Genomic DNA, 19,379 nt, shown 5'->3' with positions numbered 1-19,379 from the left:
ATTATTTTTTTTTTTTTTTTATTAATAATAATTTTTTCATTCATGAAATGTATGAAGTCTTCGGCTGTGCCCGTCTTTAATTTTTTATCTTCTAAACTTTTGGCTTGTACTGTTATTATCTCAATAACGTTCACGCTTACGGTGTCTGACTGCACCCAAAGAGTTACGATAAACTGTCTTTATTCCCCCCATAAGGCAGGAACGATATACATATGTAAATATGCAGGGAAACAACTCTGAATTATTTATTTTGGTTTTTCACGCAAAGCTTCAAACTTCCAATTCACATATTCTCGCAACCACCCTAATGACTATAGTCACATACTTATTCACAAGTACCTACATACATAAATGCTCATATCTATTACATCTAGCTTACAGGTAGTTTATACGTTTGTAATACAATTACTTATACATACTATATATGTAAGTCCGACATAAGATACTTATCTGTTATAATATAGTTAACTGACGGAATTGAGCGCTAATAGCCGCAATTTTAACTGACAGAAATGTGGCTGACAATGAATTTAACGGTTTGCTGTCGAACTGCAACAAAAACTATGCGTCCAACGACTGTCTGGCAAAATGTCTCTATGCACTTGCGTTGTGAACACCGTTTGTTCTATTCTCCAGCTATTTTACAGTATTTCCACTAAATTGCAGCCGCATTCAATAAATATTTTCTTTTCACAGTTATTTGAAAGCATTGAATAACAATTAGAATTTACGTATGTATGTACAAATCATGCAAATTGGAATTCGAAATACAAATCAGAGTATAAATATTGGCAAGTGTTTATTGTAAAATTCTTAAGAGGCATTTTCAATACATTCTGCAGTCGAACATGATTTAAATTTAATTTAAAATAAATTTAGTTAATTATAGAAAAAAGGTGATGAGGTGATTTTGGGATTGTCTGCTTAGAAGTGTTGAGAACTTGTTTTATTCTTACTACTCTTATATCGAAATAACTAGAAACCTCATCTCAAAACATGTCTTAATGACATCATCAATAAGGTAACGAAAGAGCTGATGAGTTGGCAAAGGAGGGTGCAGCACTCGCTGAATCGACCGTAGACGGCCCAATCCGTTTGGGAGAAATCAAAAGGAGACAGAAGTTGCATATGATTCATCAAGCAGGAAGGTGGGGACAGAAGCGCGGGGCTGCTAAATTTCTAACATCATGTGCAAATCCTACAACATTAGATTCACAAATTGGCTCATATCTCTGAAGAGAGAAGACTTAAGGCTCACGATGGGCATACCAACTGGGCACTGGCTTCTGGCGTCATGGGTATAAGTTAAGCCTCATCAGTAACGACAGATGTAGGAAGTGCGAACTGCATGAAGAAACGGTTGATCACGTTCTGCGTCCGTGTCCTGCGCCGCCAGGTCTAGGCTCTATGTATTAGGGACGGTAGATTTGCCAGATATCGAGGCAGCAACTAAGATAGGTCCTAGAAAGTGTCTAGTATTTGCCAAGGGGACGGAGTTATTCTATAATATAAGTTTTACCTCCTGATTGGGGTTCTTTGTTTGGTCGTCAAATAAATTATGGTAACAGTATGGACACGTTCAGTCTAAGTGAAGTTGTACATGTGTTTTTCCTCTATCACACCAAAACGTGTGCTCCGCATAATACGAAATTTGGCATAATGTGGGAGAACTTACATATATTCCAGGAAAATAGGAGGTTCCACGCACACGGGATTAGTTACTTATTATACTCAGTTGAGCAGAGCTCACAGAGTATATTAACTTTGATTGGATAACGGTTGGTTGTACAGGTATAAAGGAATCGAGATAGATATAGACTTCCATATATCAAAATCATCAGTATCGAAAAAAAATTCGATTGAGCCATGTCCGTCCGTCCGTCCGTCCGTCTGTCCGTTAACACGATAACTTGAGTAAATTTTGAGGTATCTTGACGAAATTTGGTATGTAGGTTCCTGGATACTCATCTCAGATCGCTATTTAAAATGAACGATATCGGACAATAACCACGCCCACTTCTTCGATATCGAAAATTTCGAAAAATCGAAAAAGTGCGATAATTCATTACGAAATACGGATTAAGCGATGAAACTTGGTAGGTGAGTTGAACTTATGACGCAGCACTGCAAACTAGGAAAATTTTGGACAATGGGCGTGGCACCGCCCACTTTTAAAAGAAGGTAATTTAGAAGTTTTGCAAGCTGTAATTTGGCAGTCGTTGAAGATATCATGATGAAATTTGGCAGGAACGTTACTTGTATTATTATATGTCTGTTTAATAAAAATTAGTAAAATCGGAGAACGACCACGCCCACTTTTTAAAAAAAATCTTTTTTAATTCAAATTTTAAAAGAAAAGTTAATATCTTTACAGTATATAAGTAAATTATGTGAACATTCAACTCCAGTAATGGTATGGTGCAACAAAATACAAAAATAAAAGAAAATTTCAAAATGGGCGTGGCTCCGCCCTTTTTCATTTAATTTGTCTAGGATACTTTTAATGCCATAAGACGAACAAAAATTTACCAATCCTTGTGAAATTTGGTAGAGGCTTAGATTCCAGGACGATAACTGTTTTCTGTGAAAATGTGTGAAATCGGTTGAAGCCACGTCTAGTTTTTATAGACAGTCGACCACCTGTACTTCCGCACGATAACTTGAGCAAAACTCGATATATCTTTACTAAACTCAGTTCACGTACTTATCTGAACTCACTTTGTATTGGTGTAAAAAATGGCCGGAATCCGACTAAGACCACGCCCACTTTTTCGATATCGAAAATTACGAAAAATGAAAAAAATGGCATAATTATATACCAAATACGAAAAAAGGGATGAAACATGGTAATTGTATTGGTCTATTGACGCAAAATATAACTTTAGAAAAAAACTTGGTAAAATGGGTGTGACACCTACCATATATCTTGGAAGGAATACTGTTCGTGGTATTACATATATAAATAAATTAGCGGTACCCGACAGATGATGTTCTGGATCACCCTGGCCCCCATTTTGGTTGATATCTCGAAAACGCCTTCACATATACAACTATGGGCCACTCCCTTTTAAAACCCTCATTAATACTTTTAATTTGATACCCACATCGTACAAACACATTCTAGAGTCACCCCTGGCCCACGTTTATGGCGATATCTCGGAAAGGCGTCCAGATATAGAACTAGGGCCCACTCCCTTTTAAAATACTCATTAACACCTTTCATTTGATACCCATATCGTACAAACAAATTCTAGAGTCACCCCTGGTCCACCTTTATGGCGATATTTCGAAAAGGCGTCCACCTATAGAACTAAGGCCCACGCCTTTTAAAATACTCATTAACACCTTTCATTTGATACCCATATTGTACAAACGCATTCTAGAGTCACCCCTGGTCCACGTTTATGGCGATATCCCGAAAAGGCGTCCACCCATAGAACTAAGGCCCACTCCCTTTTAAAATACTTATTAACACCTTTCATTTGATACTCATATCGTACAAACAAATTCTAGAGTCACCCCTACAGTACTAAGGCCAACGCCCTCTTAAAATACTCATTAACACCTTTCATTTGATACTCATATCGTACAAACAAGTTCTAGAGTCACGCCTGGTCCATCTTTATGGCGATATCTCGAAAAGGCGTCCACCTATAGAACTTAGGCCCACTCCCTTTTAAAATACTCATTAACACCTTTCATTTGATACTCATATCGTACAAACAAATTCTAGAGTCAGGCCTGGTCCACCTTTATGGCGATATCCCTAAATGGCGTCCATCTATAGAACTATGGCCCACTTCCTCTTAAAATACTCTTTAATACCTTCCATTTGATACACATGTCAAAGAAACACATTCCAGGGTTACCCTAGGTTCTTTTAACAACATGGTGATTTTCCCTTACTTTGTCTCCAAAGCTCTCAACTGAGTATGTAATGTTCGGTTAGACCCGAACTTAGCCTTCCTTACTTGTTTTTTAACTATTTTTTAATCGTTACAGCTCGGAGTATATTTTACTTGGATCTATGATATTTCTATGCAGTAGCATAAGGTCAAACGCCAAATGGTCAATTGAGGTTGTGACAACTTCAAATGGCCATAAGATCAATTGACCTGCAGGCCATTTAGGAAATTATGACCATTTCGGGAAAAATATCATACCCATATACAGCAAGTTAGAATAAAAAAATTATAATACACTTCGGATCATATTCCAGATATGTGTTGGTGACGCGAAAACGAAATCGATTATTAGGTTTAGTTGGTCTCAAAAAATCATATGAGCGCAACAGGACACCAAGACGGTGTAAGTGGACATAAATAAAATGAAAACATCTATAGCTACCAAAAAAGGAAGGGGAATGAAAATAAAAAAATATTAAAAACGGCACAAAATTAAAGCTAAAGGAAAAAAAAAATGAAAGATAAGAGGTGGAAGGCAAGAATAGTTAGAAAATAAATTGGGAGATGACGATAATGGTATTGATATTAATGATGATGAGGATAATGAGCACGATAATACAAAAATGTTGGAAAAACATAGACAAATATTCATGTGGAGACGAAAGGGAAGTGGAAAATGAGGAATTTTTATGTAAAGTGTTTCTACACTTTCAGTTACAAGTTACTTCTGGTATAAGGACTTTGGTTACGGAGTGTGCCATGTAAATAAAAATGTTCGCTTCGCAGTACCCGTGAAGCTTGATGTGTAAACATCAGGTGCACTAGAGATCACACAGGCGTTAAAGTTAAACCGCAACAGAAGTAACTTCACCACAAACAAGTAATTTCGGGCGTCTTCAGAAAAGCTTGGTTGGGTTCTTATCGATAACAACGGATAGCTATAAGTATTTGTTTTACTGTCGGTAGCGATTTATTATCGTCCATTTGTCGACTTGTTATCGCCGAGTCATCGGCTTCTTATTGGTTTCTAACGGGTTTGTTATTGACGTGCTACAAAGGTGTCACCGATGTTATACTGAAGTTTTATCGGCATCTGTTTCACATGAATCCGATGAGTTATCGATAACAACTCGCCGATAACAAATTGGTAACACTCGGAGTGGAAATTGATGAAGTTTCGATATGCAGTCGATAATTTTTGATAGCGAATTGAAATCTTTTCATAAACAAATCACTATCTTTTCGATAAATAATCGAAAGTAAACCGATATTTTTCGATAACAAATGGATTACTTTCAGGTAAAAAATTAACTTTGTAATAAAATATTGATAACTTTTCGATAAATATTCGGTAACTTTTCAACAATAAATCGTTAATTTATCGTTGCCAAACCAATAACTTGTCGATCAAAAACCCATAACCTTTCATAGATATCACGTTTATGAAACTTAATAAATGGATAATACACTAACAACTCGTCGATCACAAACCGATAACTCGTCGATAAAAACCGTTCCCAAACTGCTTCTTTCATATCCACTTTACAACGTACATTATTCCTACAGTGTTGTGACTACGCCATTACTAACATTCTCCCCCCTACGGCATATCACTTCCAAGGACAACGCTTACCCTTACACTTACCTTACGCTTACATTATGGATTCACCCATAACGTGAACAATGATGTTTACACTTAAAAAATTAGACCGGAATAAAATTTAGGATCAATTATCTCTATTCACTCTTTGGTTCTTGGCTTTAGCTAGCAACATAATTTGAAATAAATTTTAAAATAGTTCTTCATACTAATTATTATCTTCTTATATTGATTTACAGGTTCTTGGGCCACGATTAATGGAAAATCGTAAACCATTCCGTTTACAAAATACACTGATAATTTATAATGCAGTACAAGTGATATTTAGTGCATGGCTGTTTTATGAGGTATGTATTTGAAATGGTGGTGGTCAATGGCGGATCAACTGACAAAAAAGAAAACTAAAAAATTCAACAAACCACCTATCCAATTAAAAAAAGTCAATAAATCCACATCAATCATTCATTGAAACGAACAAAAGAACTAACGCAACAAAGATTACCTTAAATTAAATAAAATTGCAATGCATTTGAAGGACATGCGAAGGATATTGCAGCAAAAAATATCTTTTACGTATATGGATGAAATACTTTTTATCTTTATAATTTTTACATATCATTTTACAACGTCATATCGAAAAAAAAACACTCAAACAAGCATACGAACATACAAACATCTTTACCGATCATATATAAACAGATAATATATATACCTAGATATGACGTGGTATGAACAGTTAAAAAGGACTCTGTGCCCCTAAATTTGCTGTTTTTATACTCAGTTGAGCAGAGCTCACAGAGTATATTAAGTTTGATTGCATAACGGTTGGTTGTACAGGTATAAAGGAATCGAGATAGATATAGACTTCCATACATCAAAATCATCAGGATCGAAAAAAAATTTGATTGAGCCATGTCCGTCCGTTAACACGATAACTTGAGTAAATTTTGAGTTATCTTGATAAAATTTGGTATGTAGGTTCCTGAGCACTCATCTCAGATCGCTATTTAAAATGAACGATATCGGACTATAACCACGCCCACTTTTTCGATATCGAAAATTTCGAAAAACCGAAAAAGTGCAATAATTCATTACCAAAGACAGATAAAGCGATGAAATTAAGTAGGTGAATTGAGCTTATGACGCAAAATAGAAAATTATTAAAATTTTGGACAATGGGCGTGGCACCTCCCACTTTTAAAAGAAGGTAATTTAAAACTTTTGCAAGCTGTAATTTCGCAGTCGTTGAAGATATCATGACGAAATTTGGCAGGAACGTTACTCCTGTTACTATATGTACGCTTAATAAAAATTAGCAAAATCGGAGAAGGACCACGACCACTTTTAAAAAAAAATTTGTTTAAGTAAAATTTTAACAAACAATTTTATATCTTTACAGTATATAAGTAAATTATGTCAACATTCAACTCCAGTAATGATATGGTGCAACAAAATACAACAAAAAAAGAAAATTTCAAAATGGGCGTGGCTCCGCCCTTTTTCATTTAATTTGTCTAGGATACTTTTAATGCCATAAGTCGAACAAAAATTTACCAATACTTTTGAAAATTGGTAGGGGCATAGATTTTATGACGTTAACTGTTTTCTGTGAAAATGAGCGAAATCGGTTGAAGCCACGCCCAGTTTTTATACACAGTCGTCCGTCTGTCCTTCCGCATGGCGGTTAACACGATAACTACAGCAAAAATCGACATATCTTTACTGAACTTAGTTCACGTACTTATCTGAACGCACTTTATCTTGGTATAAAAAATGAACGAAATCCGACTATGACCACGCCCACTTTTTCGATATCGAAAATTACGAAAAATGAAAAAAATGCCATAATTCTATACCAAATACGAAAAAAGGGATGAAACATGGTAATTGGATTGGTTTATTGACGCGAAATATAACTTAGGAAAAAACTTTGTAAAATGGTTGTGACACCAACCATATTAAGTAGAAGAAAATGAAAAAGTTCTGCAGGGCGAAATAAAAAACCCTTGAAATCTTTGCAGGTATTACATATATGAATAAATTAGCGGTATCCAACAGATGATGTTCTGGGTCACCCTGGTCCACATTTTGGTCGATATCTGGAAAACGCCTTCACATATACAACTACCCTATCCCTTTTAAATCTCTCATTAATACCTTTAATTTGATACCAATATCGTACAAACACATTCTAGAGTCACCCCTGGTCCACCTTTATGGCGATATCTCGAAAAGGCGTCCACCTATAGAACTAATCCCCACGCCCTTTTAAAATACTCATTAACACCTTTCATTTGATACCCATATTGTACAAACGCATTCTAGAGTCACCCCTGGTCCACCTTTATGGCGATATCTTGAAAAAGCGACCACCTATGCAACTACCACCACTGCCTTTTAAAACCCTCATTAATACCTTTAATTTGATACCCATATCGTACAACCAAATTCTAGGGTCACTCCTGGTCCACCTTTGTGGCGATATTTCGAAACGGCGTCCACCTATAGAACTAAGGCCCACTCCTTTTTAAAATACTCATTAACACCTTTCGTTTGATACCCATATTGTACAAACACATTCTAGAGTCAACCCTGGTCCACCTTTGTGGCGATATTTCGAAACGGCGTCCACCTATGGAACTAAGGATTACTCCCTTTTAAAATACTCATTAACACCTTTCATTTGATACCCATATCGTACAAACACATTCTAGAGTCACCCCTGGTCCACCTTTGTGGCGATATTTCGAAACGGCGTCCACCTATAGAACTAAGGCCCACTCCTTTTTAAAATACTCATTAACACCTTTCGTTTGATACCCATATTGTGCAAACACATTCTAGAGTCAACCCTGGTCCACCTTTATGGCGATATCTTGAAAAAGCGACCACCTATACAACTACCACCACTCCCTTTTAAAACTCTCATTAATACCTTTAATTTGATACCCATATCTTACAAACAAATTCCAGAGTCAACCCTGATCCACCTTTATGGCGATATCCCTAAATGACGTCCACCTATAGAACTATGGCCCACTCCCTCATAAAATACTCTTTAATGCCTTTCATTTGTTACACATGTCATACAAACACATTCCAGGGTTACCCTAGGTTCATTTTACTACGAGGTGATTTTCCCATATTTGGTCTCCATAGCTCTCAACTGAGTATGTAATGTTCGGTTACACCCGAACTTAACCTTCCTTACTTTTTTTTATAATTCTGAAAGAAGATACATCTCTTTTCAATAATTCAAGTTGCAATTGGCTCATAATATTCGATATTGAAAAAAAAAAATAAAAAGACATGAATATGGCTGTCACGTCCGTCACATGCCACATCCGTCACATTTTCTAGATTCCAAATATGAAAAGAAATCGATCAGTGATGGTTCCGAATACTTATCTGGTAATATTTCAAGTTTTAAAAGTAAAGACCAGACCCACTGCGACAAATTAGAGTCGGTTCAAAAGCAATTCCTGATTTTTACGCTAAGGGACTTACCGTGGGACCCCTCAAGGATTCTTCCTCCCTACTCCTGTCGTTTGAAACTGATTCAGCTCCCTGCGGTACGGAGTCGCAGGAAGATGGTAGGTATGTTATTTTTAGTAAGACTTATTATAGAGATGGTAAATAGCCCGTTTCTGCTTGGTGAAATTTTTAAAGGGAACATTAACCTTTAGACCATCTAGACATTTTCAACCGCTTCATATAAGCACATGCAGATCGAATTTTGAAAAGCACGAACCTCATCGTTGTCTGTGTACTGATTCAATAAGCACTGCGAAAACATTGATACGTGTGACTCACTCCACTTAATAAAAAAATATCTACTGACTACCTTAAATACACAATGATTTGAGTGTGTGGCTTGGAATCACGTCCTTTCCAACCTCCCGCACATCGCAGCCCTACTTCTTGTGTGTTAAATATACACCAGCTGCTCGAAATAAAAACTAGTAAGGAAGGCTAAATTCGGGTGTAACCGAACATTACACACTCAGCTGAGACAGACAGATGTTGGAGTTGAATGTTGACATAATTTACTTATATTCTGTAAAGTTATTAAATTTTTTTTTTTTTTTATCATTATTATTGTATCAATTAATTATATGATATAATTAATTATTATATCAATTAAGAAAAAATTTATCATAACAATAATAATGATAAAAAATTATTGTTAGGCCTTGAGCTCGATTCGAACCCGCGATCTTAAACTCAGTAGGCCGATATAACAACAAAAAAATTGTTAATACATCCCAGAGCACGGGGAAAAACAAGTGTCAATGAAATATGATACTATGGCAGCATTGCCAACAAACAAGTCCAATTTTCACAGCTATTCTGCAACAGATGCGGCAGTGGTGTGAATATCAATTGGCACGAACCAGAATAGAAGTAGGATTAATGAAGACAAACAAAAACCGCTGTGGTGGCTGAATGGTTATAGCAGCGGCGCCTAAACGTTGCCGATGAAGGAATTTAGCAGTTCCCGAAATGGATCTATACAACGAGCTTTGGCAGTTGTCTAAAATTTGTTCTTTCTTCTATTCTAATTTAAAAATTTTTTCAATTAAGAAAAAATTTATCATAACAATAATAATGATAAAAAATTATTGTTAGGCCTTGAGCTCGATTCGAACCCGCGATCTTAAAATCAGTAGGCCGATATAACAACAAAAAAAATTGTTAATACATCCCAGAGCACGGGGAAAAACAAGTGTCAATAAAATATGACACTATGGCAGCATTGCCAACAAACAAGTCCAATTTTCACAGCTATTCTGCAACAGATGCGGCAGTGGTGTGAATATCAATTGGCACGAACCAGAATAGAAGTAGGATTAATGAAGACAAACAAAAACCGCTGTGGTGGCTGAATGGTTATAGCAGCGGCGCCTAAACGTTGCCGATGAAGGAATTTAGCAGTTCCCGAAATGGATCTATACAACGAGCTTTGGCAGTTGTCTAAAATTTTTTCTTTCTTCTATTCTAATTTAAAAATTTTTTCAATTAAGAAAAAATTTATCATAACAATAATAATGATAAAAAATTATTGTTAGGCCTTGAGCTCGATTCGAACCCGCGATCTTAAAATCAGTAGGCCGATATAACAACAAAAAAAATTGTTATTAAATTTTTTGTTAAAATTTTACTAAAAAATTCTTTTTTTTTTTTAAGTGGGTGTGTTCGTCATCCGATTTTGCTAATTTTTATTCAGAACACATATAGTAATAGAAGTAACGTTCCTGCCAAATTTCATCATGATATCTTCAACGACTACCAAATTACAGCTTGCAAAACTTTTAAATTACCTTCTTTTAAAAGTGGGCGGTGCTACGCCCATTGTCCAAAATTTTACTAATTCTCTATTCTGCGTTATAAGGTCAACCCACCTACCAAGTTTCATCGCTCTATCCGCCTTTGATAATAAATTATCGCACCTTTTCGGTTTTTCGAAATTTTCGATATCGAAAAAATGGGCGGAGTTATATGTAGTCCGATTTCGTTCATTATAAATAGCGATCTGAGATAAGTGCCCAGGAACTTACATACCAAATTTCATTAAGATATCTCAAAATTTACTCAATTTATCGTGTTTACGGACAGACGGACAGACGGGCGGAGGGACGGACGGATATCTCGATTAGTTTATGCCGTTACGGGGTACCGTTATGCGAAAAAAATCAATATACTCTGTGAGCTCTGCTCAGCTGAGTATAAAAAAAAGTAGACTTATCCGTCTGAAATCGATGGGTATTTCCAAAGATTGATCCTCCTTGTTTACTTTTAGAGAATGAAGACAGTCCTGAAGGCACATTCCAACTATTGTATAACCAGCAAGCAGTTTTTTCACCTTCTCTTACAAAAAAATTCCTCATTTTATTATTTGTTGGAACTTTTATCATTCTCGAAGATTGTTTGATTCTATCATAATGCGAGCTTAAGTACTTCATGGTTCATATTTTGCTTTCGAAAACCTTTTTTTGTTATTCCAATGTGCAGTGGAAGGGCTTTAGTTGATTAATCTGCGAAAGTCTCTCTCCAACTTAAAAACATATGAACTCTACCACCTTTTAGTTAAATTCTAATGAGACAAACAATAGGTAGGGCAACCCCCAAGCCTTCCCCCTTTCAGCACCGTTTGCACTAAGATGCGCCAATGTTGATATTTAACTAAACAATGAACTGAACTGTTTTTTTTTTTTTTTTTTTTTTTTTTTTTTTTTTTTTTTTTTTTTTTTTTTGAAAAAGGAGGGGAAAAAGAGAGAGTTGGTGAATTCTGCGATTTTAATAAACCAAGTGACGGTCACTTCTATGTCTTAGCGATTCTTATCCATGACTGTGACTGCACAATCATAAAACGACTTTAAGATATAAATTTCAGTTCACACCCAACATTGCAAATAATCACGCAAACGCAATCGCAAGTCTCGTCATAGTGCTTCGACTAAGTAGCTATAAGTGCCATTTAATCGCAACAAGAATCACATGTTAATTTGGTCATATTGTCGCATATAATTGCTCTTTCACGGCAACTGTGATTGCGATTATTAGTAAACTTGGTTTCGAACAAGACGTAGATGCAATGGCAGGAAGTCAGTCCACGGTGACTTTTAGAAATCAGTTGCTGCTGTTCGCTATGATCTTTCAGTCGCTAGAATGAAATCATAGGTACCTGGATATTTGTCATCTCTAGTAACAAATTAGTACCAAGTCTTCTATTGATCTAAACGATAATATACCTAAAGCAAAAAATATGCTATGGAGATGAAACGTGGCATCCCAACACTGAATTTATATAAAGATTCGAGGAAGGTTTGAATACTACAGGGGTATAATCTCGAATCTCCAGTGTAAGAGCACGACTCGAGAAACTCTAGAGAAACATACCGTTCTCAAACAAAATGGGACCTATTTATTAAACCGAAAAAAAACTATAGTTCAATCGAACTGTAATGTATTTCTCTAATTGGATCCTAATATGAATTGAATTTGCATAAGATCTCTAATCTTTCTTGACTCCATTACAGTGTAGTTTTCTAACAATTTCCTCGAGACGAGTTACTTAACGTGCCTACATAAAAATTCTCTAGCGTTAGAGACTGTGTTTGCTGGGATACGCTTTCATTCAAAAAACTCTTCTAGGTTTAGCGTATGCATTTTTGACAAATTCGTCACAGTGCCTCAAATTAACATAACTCATTATTCTTCTTTTAGTCTGGAAGTTATTACAAGAAACAATCATTTTAAAAAATTTCATTTTATAGTATAAATTCTAAGCCATAGAGCAAACGCAGATGTTTAACACTCGTCACAGTGCTATGAGCCAACTGCAACTCGTTTTCGAACACAAGATACCTTTTAACTGCCCAGATCACATATGTATTGTGAATTATTTTTTTATATACCATACAAATACACCAAACTATAGCCCACCGCATCCCACACCATATCCAAAAAAAAAAAAAAAAAAACACCCATAACCGCCAATCCTTATGTGTTTTTGTGCAGCCTAGTCCGTTCATTTATTTTTCCGCCTTTGCAAATCGAAAATTTGCTTCAAAGAACACCACATTCCTATCCTTCACTCTTCTCTCTTATTGTTTAAAATGTATATGTTATTTTATACAAAAATATGCACTCCTTAAAAGCTTTTTGTTATTTTTTTTTTTTCGCAATTCTTTAGCGCTTAGTATTTTTATTTAAATGCCAAAAATATTTTCTCAAAATTTTCTGTTATTCGCAAAAATATTTTGTTTTAGTGTTTAATGGGCGGCTGGTGGGGCCATTACAGCTTTAGATGTCAACCCGTGGATTATAGCGATGATCCCACCACGAAGCGCGTAAGTGTTTGAACGAATTAAAGATGGAATGTGAAAATAAGCTGAACATTAAAAAACAACAACAAATAGAACCAATGTATTAAGATATCTATCGATGGCTTAGTGGAAAATGATACTGCATCAACTGTAGGTTCGAGAACGCCCAAGGATTTGTTTGAAGAACAACTTGCCTAAACCATTCTTGTTTCAAAACGCCTATCTCATAATTTAATAATTTATAAAATTCTTGCTGAGTTGGGGCATATTTTGAAATAAGTTCTCAGATGGGACGTTGCTCACACAAATTCTTTTATAGGGCACTTTCGAAATAGTAGCTGCGGTTGTATGATCTTTCATTAAGTTATTCAACTTTCTTCTGCGAGCAAAGTGAAATGCGTAATTCGGCTACTCGACACACCCAGTTATATCTGTAAAGAATAAAAGTTAAAAATTCAATTACTCAGGATTATATATATATATATTTTTTTTTTAAATAAAAGACTGCGCTCTCGATCTCGACTTACTTAGCTTTTAGTTAGCGGAAACCATAATCTGTGCATTTGTAAGCCTCATTCGAAACATTGTTCCATACAAAATCATGCATATATGTATAATACATAAACCAAACATTAAACAAATTTACACATACTCATATATCTCATATACAAAACTAAACTCCAATATCATTCATACTGCTCTCCGTCCAAGTCTGTGACTTGCAAACGCTTGAAGTTTAATTAGTAGTTTGCTGTTATTATCAAAATCATCTACATCGTACATACATAAATGAAATTTGCTGCATTCTGCTTCAAGATTTGCATAAATCGATTTAAAGATTTGCTTAAGAAAATATCAAATTGGCGCTACGTGAAAATGGCTTTATCTAAGAAGCTTTTTACTAACAACACTACGTAAAGGATAATTGCAAGAGAAAGTTTGTGCTTCGAAATCAGAAGTCAGCTTCAAAATTGGTGTACTAAATTTAGTTTCAAATTATTGTTTTATGTATGCTTTTCTCATATGCCATATATTTAATAGTAGTAGTAGTTAGTATGTATGTATGTACAATTATTATTTTTGTTTCATTTGTCATCAATTGAAGTGTCCTATTAGGACATAATATCACCTTCTTTGCTGTAAGGTCATCGCAACAAAAAAAAAAAAAAAATAAGAGGAAGAGTCAAACCCATATCACTTACGTATTATTTCGACGTACTGATTACGCTTAACTGGGCACCCCTAAAATATCTAGTAATTCGATACAAACCATTATAAAGTGCAAATAATCGAAATTTTGTCAAAATTTTGCTGGTGCTCGAACGGACTTCTCGAATTCATAACATAGAAATATAAGTATATAGATGGGTCCGATCTTATATATAGTGTTTTTAGGTTAATCAAAATAATGGTAAATTGAATAAATTGCCATACTTATAACCACTTGTTTTGATATGTCTTAAATACCTCCGAGACACTTCTGTCTTTGTTCTGTTCCTCGAAAATAACTAGTCTAAAACATAAGTTTTCTACTTTCTAGTTTATTTTATTGCTTACATTTTATTAATTTTTAAACAACACTGTTTTACTTGGTGAAAAATTTTAAATAAATTCACAAACTTTTTCAAACCAGCGATTTGCGGATTTCATGTTTCGGGATCCGCCGACTTGTGTATATTCTACTTCAATGTCTAGTTAATAACAATTTTACTGTCATATATTTTTAAAATGTTTTGGAAGTCTTGGGACATGTTTTAGTAGACTAAAATTTTGTTTGTACCATAAGTTGTTTTTATGTTGTCTTTACCGATAAACTTTGCCCGTATATAATCTATTGACCATAAGTGCAAATTTCATTGTAGTTTCCATATAAATCTGATTTTTCAACGTATTTTCGTATTTTAGATTAGTGTTATTTTTCATTTTATCAATAAGTTTTTAATAATAACACTTTATTTGAAATATTTTTTAACGAAAAAAAAAAATAAATTTCCGTTTTTACTAACAACAAATTGAACCCCCGAAAATCGTATCCCATATTCCTCTCCTCATACCATTCCATTTCAGATAAGTATCCAGTAAAAGTTTTTACTGAAAAACTTGCGTGCGTTATAAGTTTTTAAAACATTTTATGTTTGGTTCAACATAAAAAACTCTTTCGCAAGTTCTCGCAATTCTCATTTACAAAGAACTCTAACATATGAAGAATCTCAACAAAAACAGTATACATAAATTGGCATTAAAGCTTGAATATTGGCTAACAAAATATATAACTATATGAAAAGAAACACAAAAAATATTTCTTTATTATTACAGATAGCATTTTCCGGTTGGCTAACGGGGCATTATAACTTCCGATGTCAGCCAGTAGATTATAGTAATAACAGTAGAACATTAAGGGTATGTGAAAATTGAACGTTCTACATTGAATGTTTGCAATATTACTAAGTGATTTTTGTATGAATTGTTTTTTATCATAAATAATTATAGTTTGCATCCCACAAAATGTAGTTAAAAAAAGTTCTTGTGCAAGTTTTGTAAATGCACCTTTATGAAACATATCGACAAATACTCCTATATTCCCAAAAATGTTCTTATACATATTTTCTTTACTATGTTTTTTTAGCATACAACTTTAATAAACATGAATCTCTAATGACAAATTTTGGTTTTAAAGTTATGAATTTTGTATATATTAAATAAATTTTAATAAAATATTTATATAAATAAATTATTACTAATTTTGAAAATATGTTACACTAACTCGGTGCATGAATTCTTACGATTTTATTAATATCCTCGTACATATTAGAACTACATATGTTTATTTGATTAAGAAATCCAGTTTTGTTTAAAGAACATCAGAGCATAAAGTGTTAGAGTGATATTAGAAATTATGATTTTAAATTTTTTTCCACGTAGTGATGTGCATATTTAATGTCATATATGTATAACGTGGGTAGAAGTCTTTGGACTAACACCTAAATAACGCCACTTTGATTAAATCCGTATTATTTTTATATAAGTATGAACCCTCAAAAGTATGTACCTTCAAAAGTCATATGTCCAAATTTCATCGCATTTCACTAATTTCTTTAAAAGCTACAGCGTTTTAAGTGAAGCAACGCGAGTTCAGTACCAGGTGTTGTTATCCCAACAGCTGATTGCTTCTTGATTATTTTCCATACAGCGCCTTGTACTTTAATATGTCAGTTAGTCGAAATCAATTAAAATTTTCTTTTGACTAGACATTCTTGTGCACGACGAATTGGTTGAATTCGCTTTGCCGCCACCATGGATTTGCCTTGAAGTGAAGCGATTTTTGTTATTTTTGATAATACGGATTCAATGCAATATTGTGTGTTAATTTATAATTGCTGTTTGATGGACAAAAATACCGTTCATGCTCAGGAATGGCTTGAAAAGTGTTTTGAGGACTTTGCTCCGCCAAAACCAAGCATTTGTTATTGGTATGCTGAATTTAAACGCGGTTGTACATACGCCGGTGATGCACCATGCAGGGGTTAAAATGGGGTTACCAGCGACTTGCCAAACATCAGCATGACTTTCGAAAACTAGATAGCACTATCACAATAAACGGCTATCTCCCTAGCTTCTCCTCGCGAAACCTGACATTATCAACGACCAAATCCTCGAAGACCTTATTCACAACGTGCACAAGACAAATGCCGACCATATTGGACATCCACGTGGATGGCATTACGCTACATTCAAAAATACTGGGTGTGGCGTTCGATCAGGATCTACATTTTGGCGACATGCATCTGCAATTGTCCTTAAAATCCAGAGCTGTAAAAAAGGGTTACCCCCTTTATCCCCAAATCAAAATCCCCAAAATCAAAATCCCATAATCCAAATCCCCAACACGAAATCCCCATTTTCTGTGTGAATAACAATCAAATTTGGTTTAAAATCGCCGCGATTTTAAACCTAATTTGAATGTTTCTCACACAGAAAAAGAATAGTTATTTGTGGTTATTGGAGCTTTTCGGCCGATAATTTCAAGACAAAACACAAGTTTTTCTTTTTTAGTTATGTTTAGTCTATTTCCAAATTAACACTTCAATATTGATGATTTCACAAATATTTAATGGGCACATTAAAGAAAATACAGTGCAACGCAATAACTTATAAATACAATTAATATAGTATTTACAAAGCAAAAAAATTTTAAATTCATTGCATTGCAGATAAACACCGAAACATTTTTTTTTTTTTTTTTACAAATTATAAATACATATGTACGTACATATATTTGTATATATAAATTACATTACAAAACCCTGCCAGCAGTTTTCTGATCATTTTATCATTTTGCAGTTAATAAGGCGATAGAAATTCATTTGACAAACAAAACTTATACTTTAACGGATTTTTTTCTCCAAGAAGATATTTAGGCGATGGTGATCTGTAACGTTTTGAATTTTCCTTTTTGCAATTATTTTGAGAACTTTTGCAATCTGCTTTCGTAGCTTCCTTCTATTCAGTAGCTATATTAATGATATTATGCTAATTTGGCGATATTTTCTCATCGTCGGTTCACTACCAGATCTAGGTTTTTCATTTAATTTTTTTAATATTTTTTCACAGTATTTTTAATAATAAATTTATAAACCAAAATTAAATAGTTAAATAGAAAATGAAATTTAAATCCGTGATCTGGCTTGGAACCGACGACTTTTGCACGGTAGTTGAAGACCTAATAGCTCCGACACATAAGCAGTTTTTCATATAGATGAGTTTAACACAAGCTTATGCATTATGAGTAGATTGCACGTATTTTTATGGAGAATGGTAGAATGAGCGACACTGGCGCCATCTGATATTGAAAAGTAGCCAACTCCCCAATTTTGTTTCAAGCAAATCACAAGAAGAAGAATTTGACATTTGCTTTGGCTAAGGGTGTTGGCACACTTTGCAAGTAAAATTATTTTTCCCCCTGGTTGGTAAATTTTCTAACATTTTTCGGAATTAAAAACTGCAATATAACAATCGAATACGACACAAAATATGTTAGCAAGTATTTTTGTTGTATAGGGGGAATGTTTATAACAGTGCTTAGCGAAATTTTGTATGTGAATGGGCAAGTCGTAATAAACTTCAATTGCCAAGTCTGAAGTTCCTTCATATTTACAAACGCAACATCTTGGTTGATGGTGGCGATGTTATTGGAATGCATAAGCTTGTGTTTAGCGCATCTATATGAAAAATGTGATTGTACCGCGGCCCTTATGCTTATAGTCATACTTACATACATATATATAAATGCGTAGTTATGTTTATACTCGTCAGAACTTCACTTTATGATTTAATTAAATCATATGGGATTTTAAATTTAGGGATTATGTATTTGGAATTTTTTTTTTACCTGGGGATTCTGTGTTTCGGGATTTTTTTTTTTTTGGGATTTACGGGCACTCCCTAAAATTTTTGTGATTTTGTGTTCGGAGTTTTTTGATATTTCCTCGAAAAAGGTTTGGGGATTTAGCCCCAAAAAAAGTGCAGGGATTTTGTGTTTGGAATTTTAAATTTGGGGATTATGTATTTGGAATTTTTTTTTTTAGCTGGGGATTCTGTTTGGGGATTTTTTTTTTTTGGATTTAGGGGCACTCCCGTAAAAAAATTGGCCGGCCGCTTGCATGCTACGCGTTCCCAATATGGCCACCTTGCCTGAAGGATACACACTGGAAGAAACTAATACAGACCTATCAAAACCCGGCTCTCTGAATCGCTACGTGTTGTCATCTTGAGTTCCCAGAACACCATTTATACAGTGAGGCGAGAGTACTCCCCATAAGGGAGGGAAATGCTGGGAAAAAACGATGTCTGCTGAATACCCAGAAACCTGTGCATCTCAACAGACATCTAATTGAAGAGGTCCCGGCTCCCAGGATCTTAAGAAGTCATCGCAAGCATTATAAGGAAATACGGTATCCGAAAACCGTACCGACAGCCGTATGTAGAAACAAGCACAAGATATAAAAGATATCCACAAAAACCCGTCGGCCCTCTATGCGTAATACC

The 19,379-nt window shown here is 34.7% G+C and overlaps 1 protein-coding gene across 10 annotated transcripts in view; it reads left to right on the top strand.

Annotated features, from left to right (window-relative positions):
- Window positions 1-19,379, top strand: part of LOC137237697 (very long chain fatty acid elongase AAEL008004) — a 250,422-nt gene that overhangs the window by 204,077 nt on the left and 26,966 nt on the right. For 9 of the 10 annotated variants that reach the window (XM_067761731.1, XM_067761729.1, XM_067761733.1 and 6 more), the window contains 2 exons: window positions 5,745-5,852; window positions 15,651-15,734. In XM_067761731.1, the coding sequence (XP_067617832.1) occupies window positions 5,745-5,852; window positions 15,651-15,734 (192 nt within the window). Of the gene's footprint in view, window positions 1-5,744; window positions 5,853-13,277; window positions 13,359-15,650; window positions 15,735-19,379 lie in introns of all 10 variants that reach the window. The other variant, XM_067761735.1, reaches the window with a different exon arrangement.

Source organism: Eurosta solidaginis, chromosome 1 (assembly GCF_040869045.1).
Source record: "Eurosta solidaginis isolate ZX-2024a chromosome 1, ASM4086904v1, whole genome shotgun sequence".
Classification (NCBI taxonomy): Eukaryota; Metazoa; Arthropoda; class Insecta; order Diptera; family Tephritidae; genus Eurosta; species Eurosta solidaginis.
This window is presented reverse-complemented; position numbering and strand designations above follow the sequence as displayed.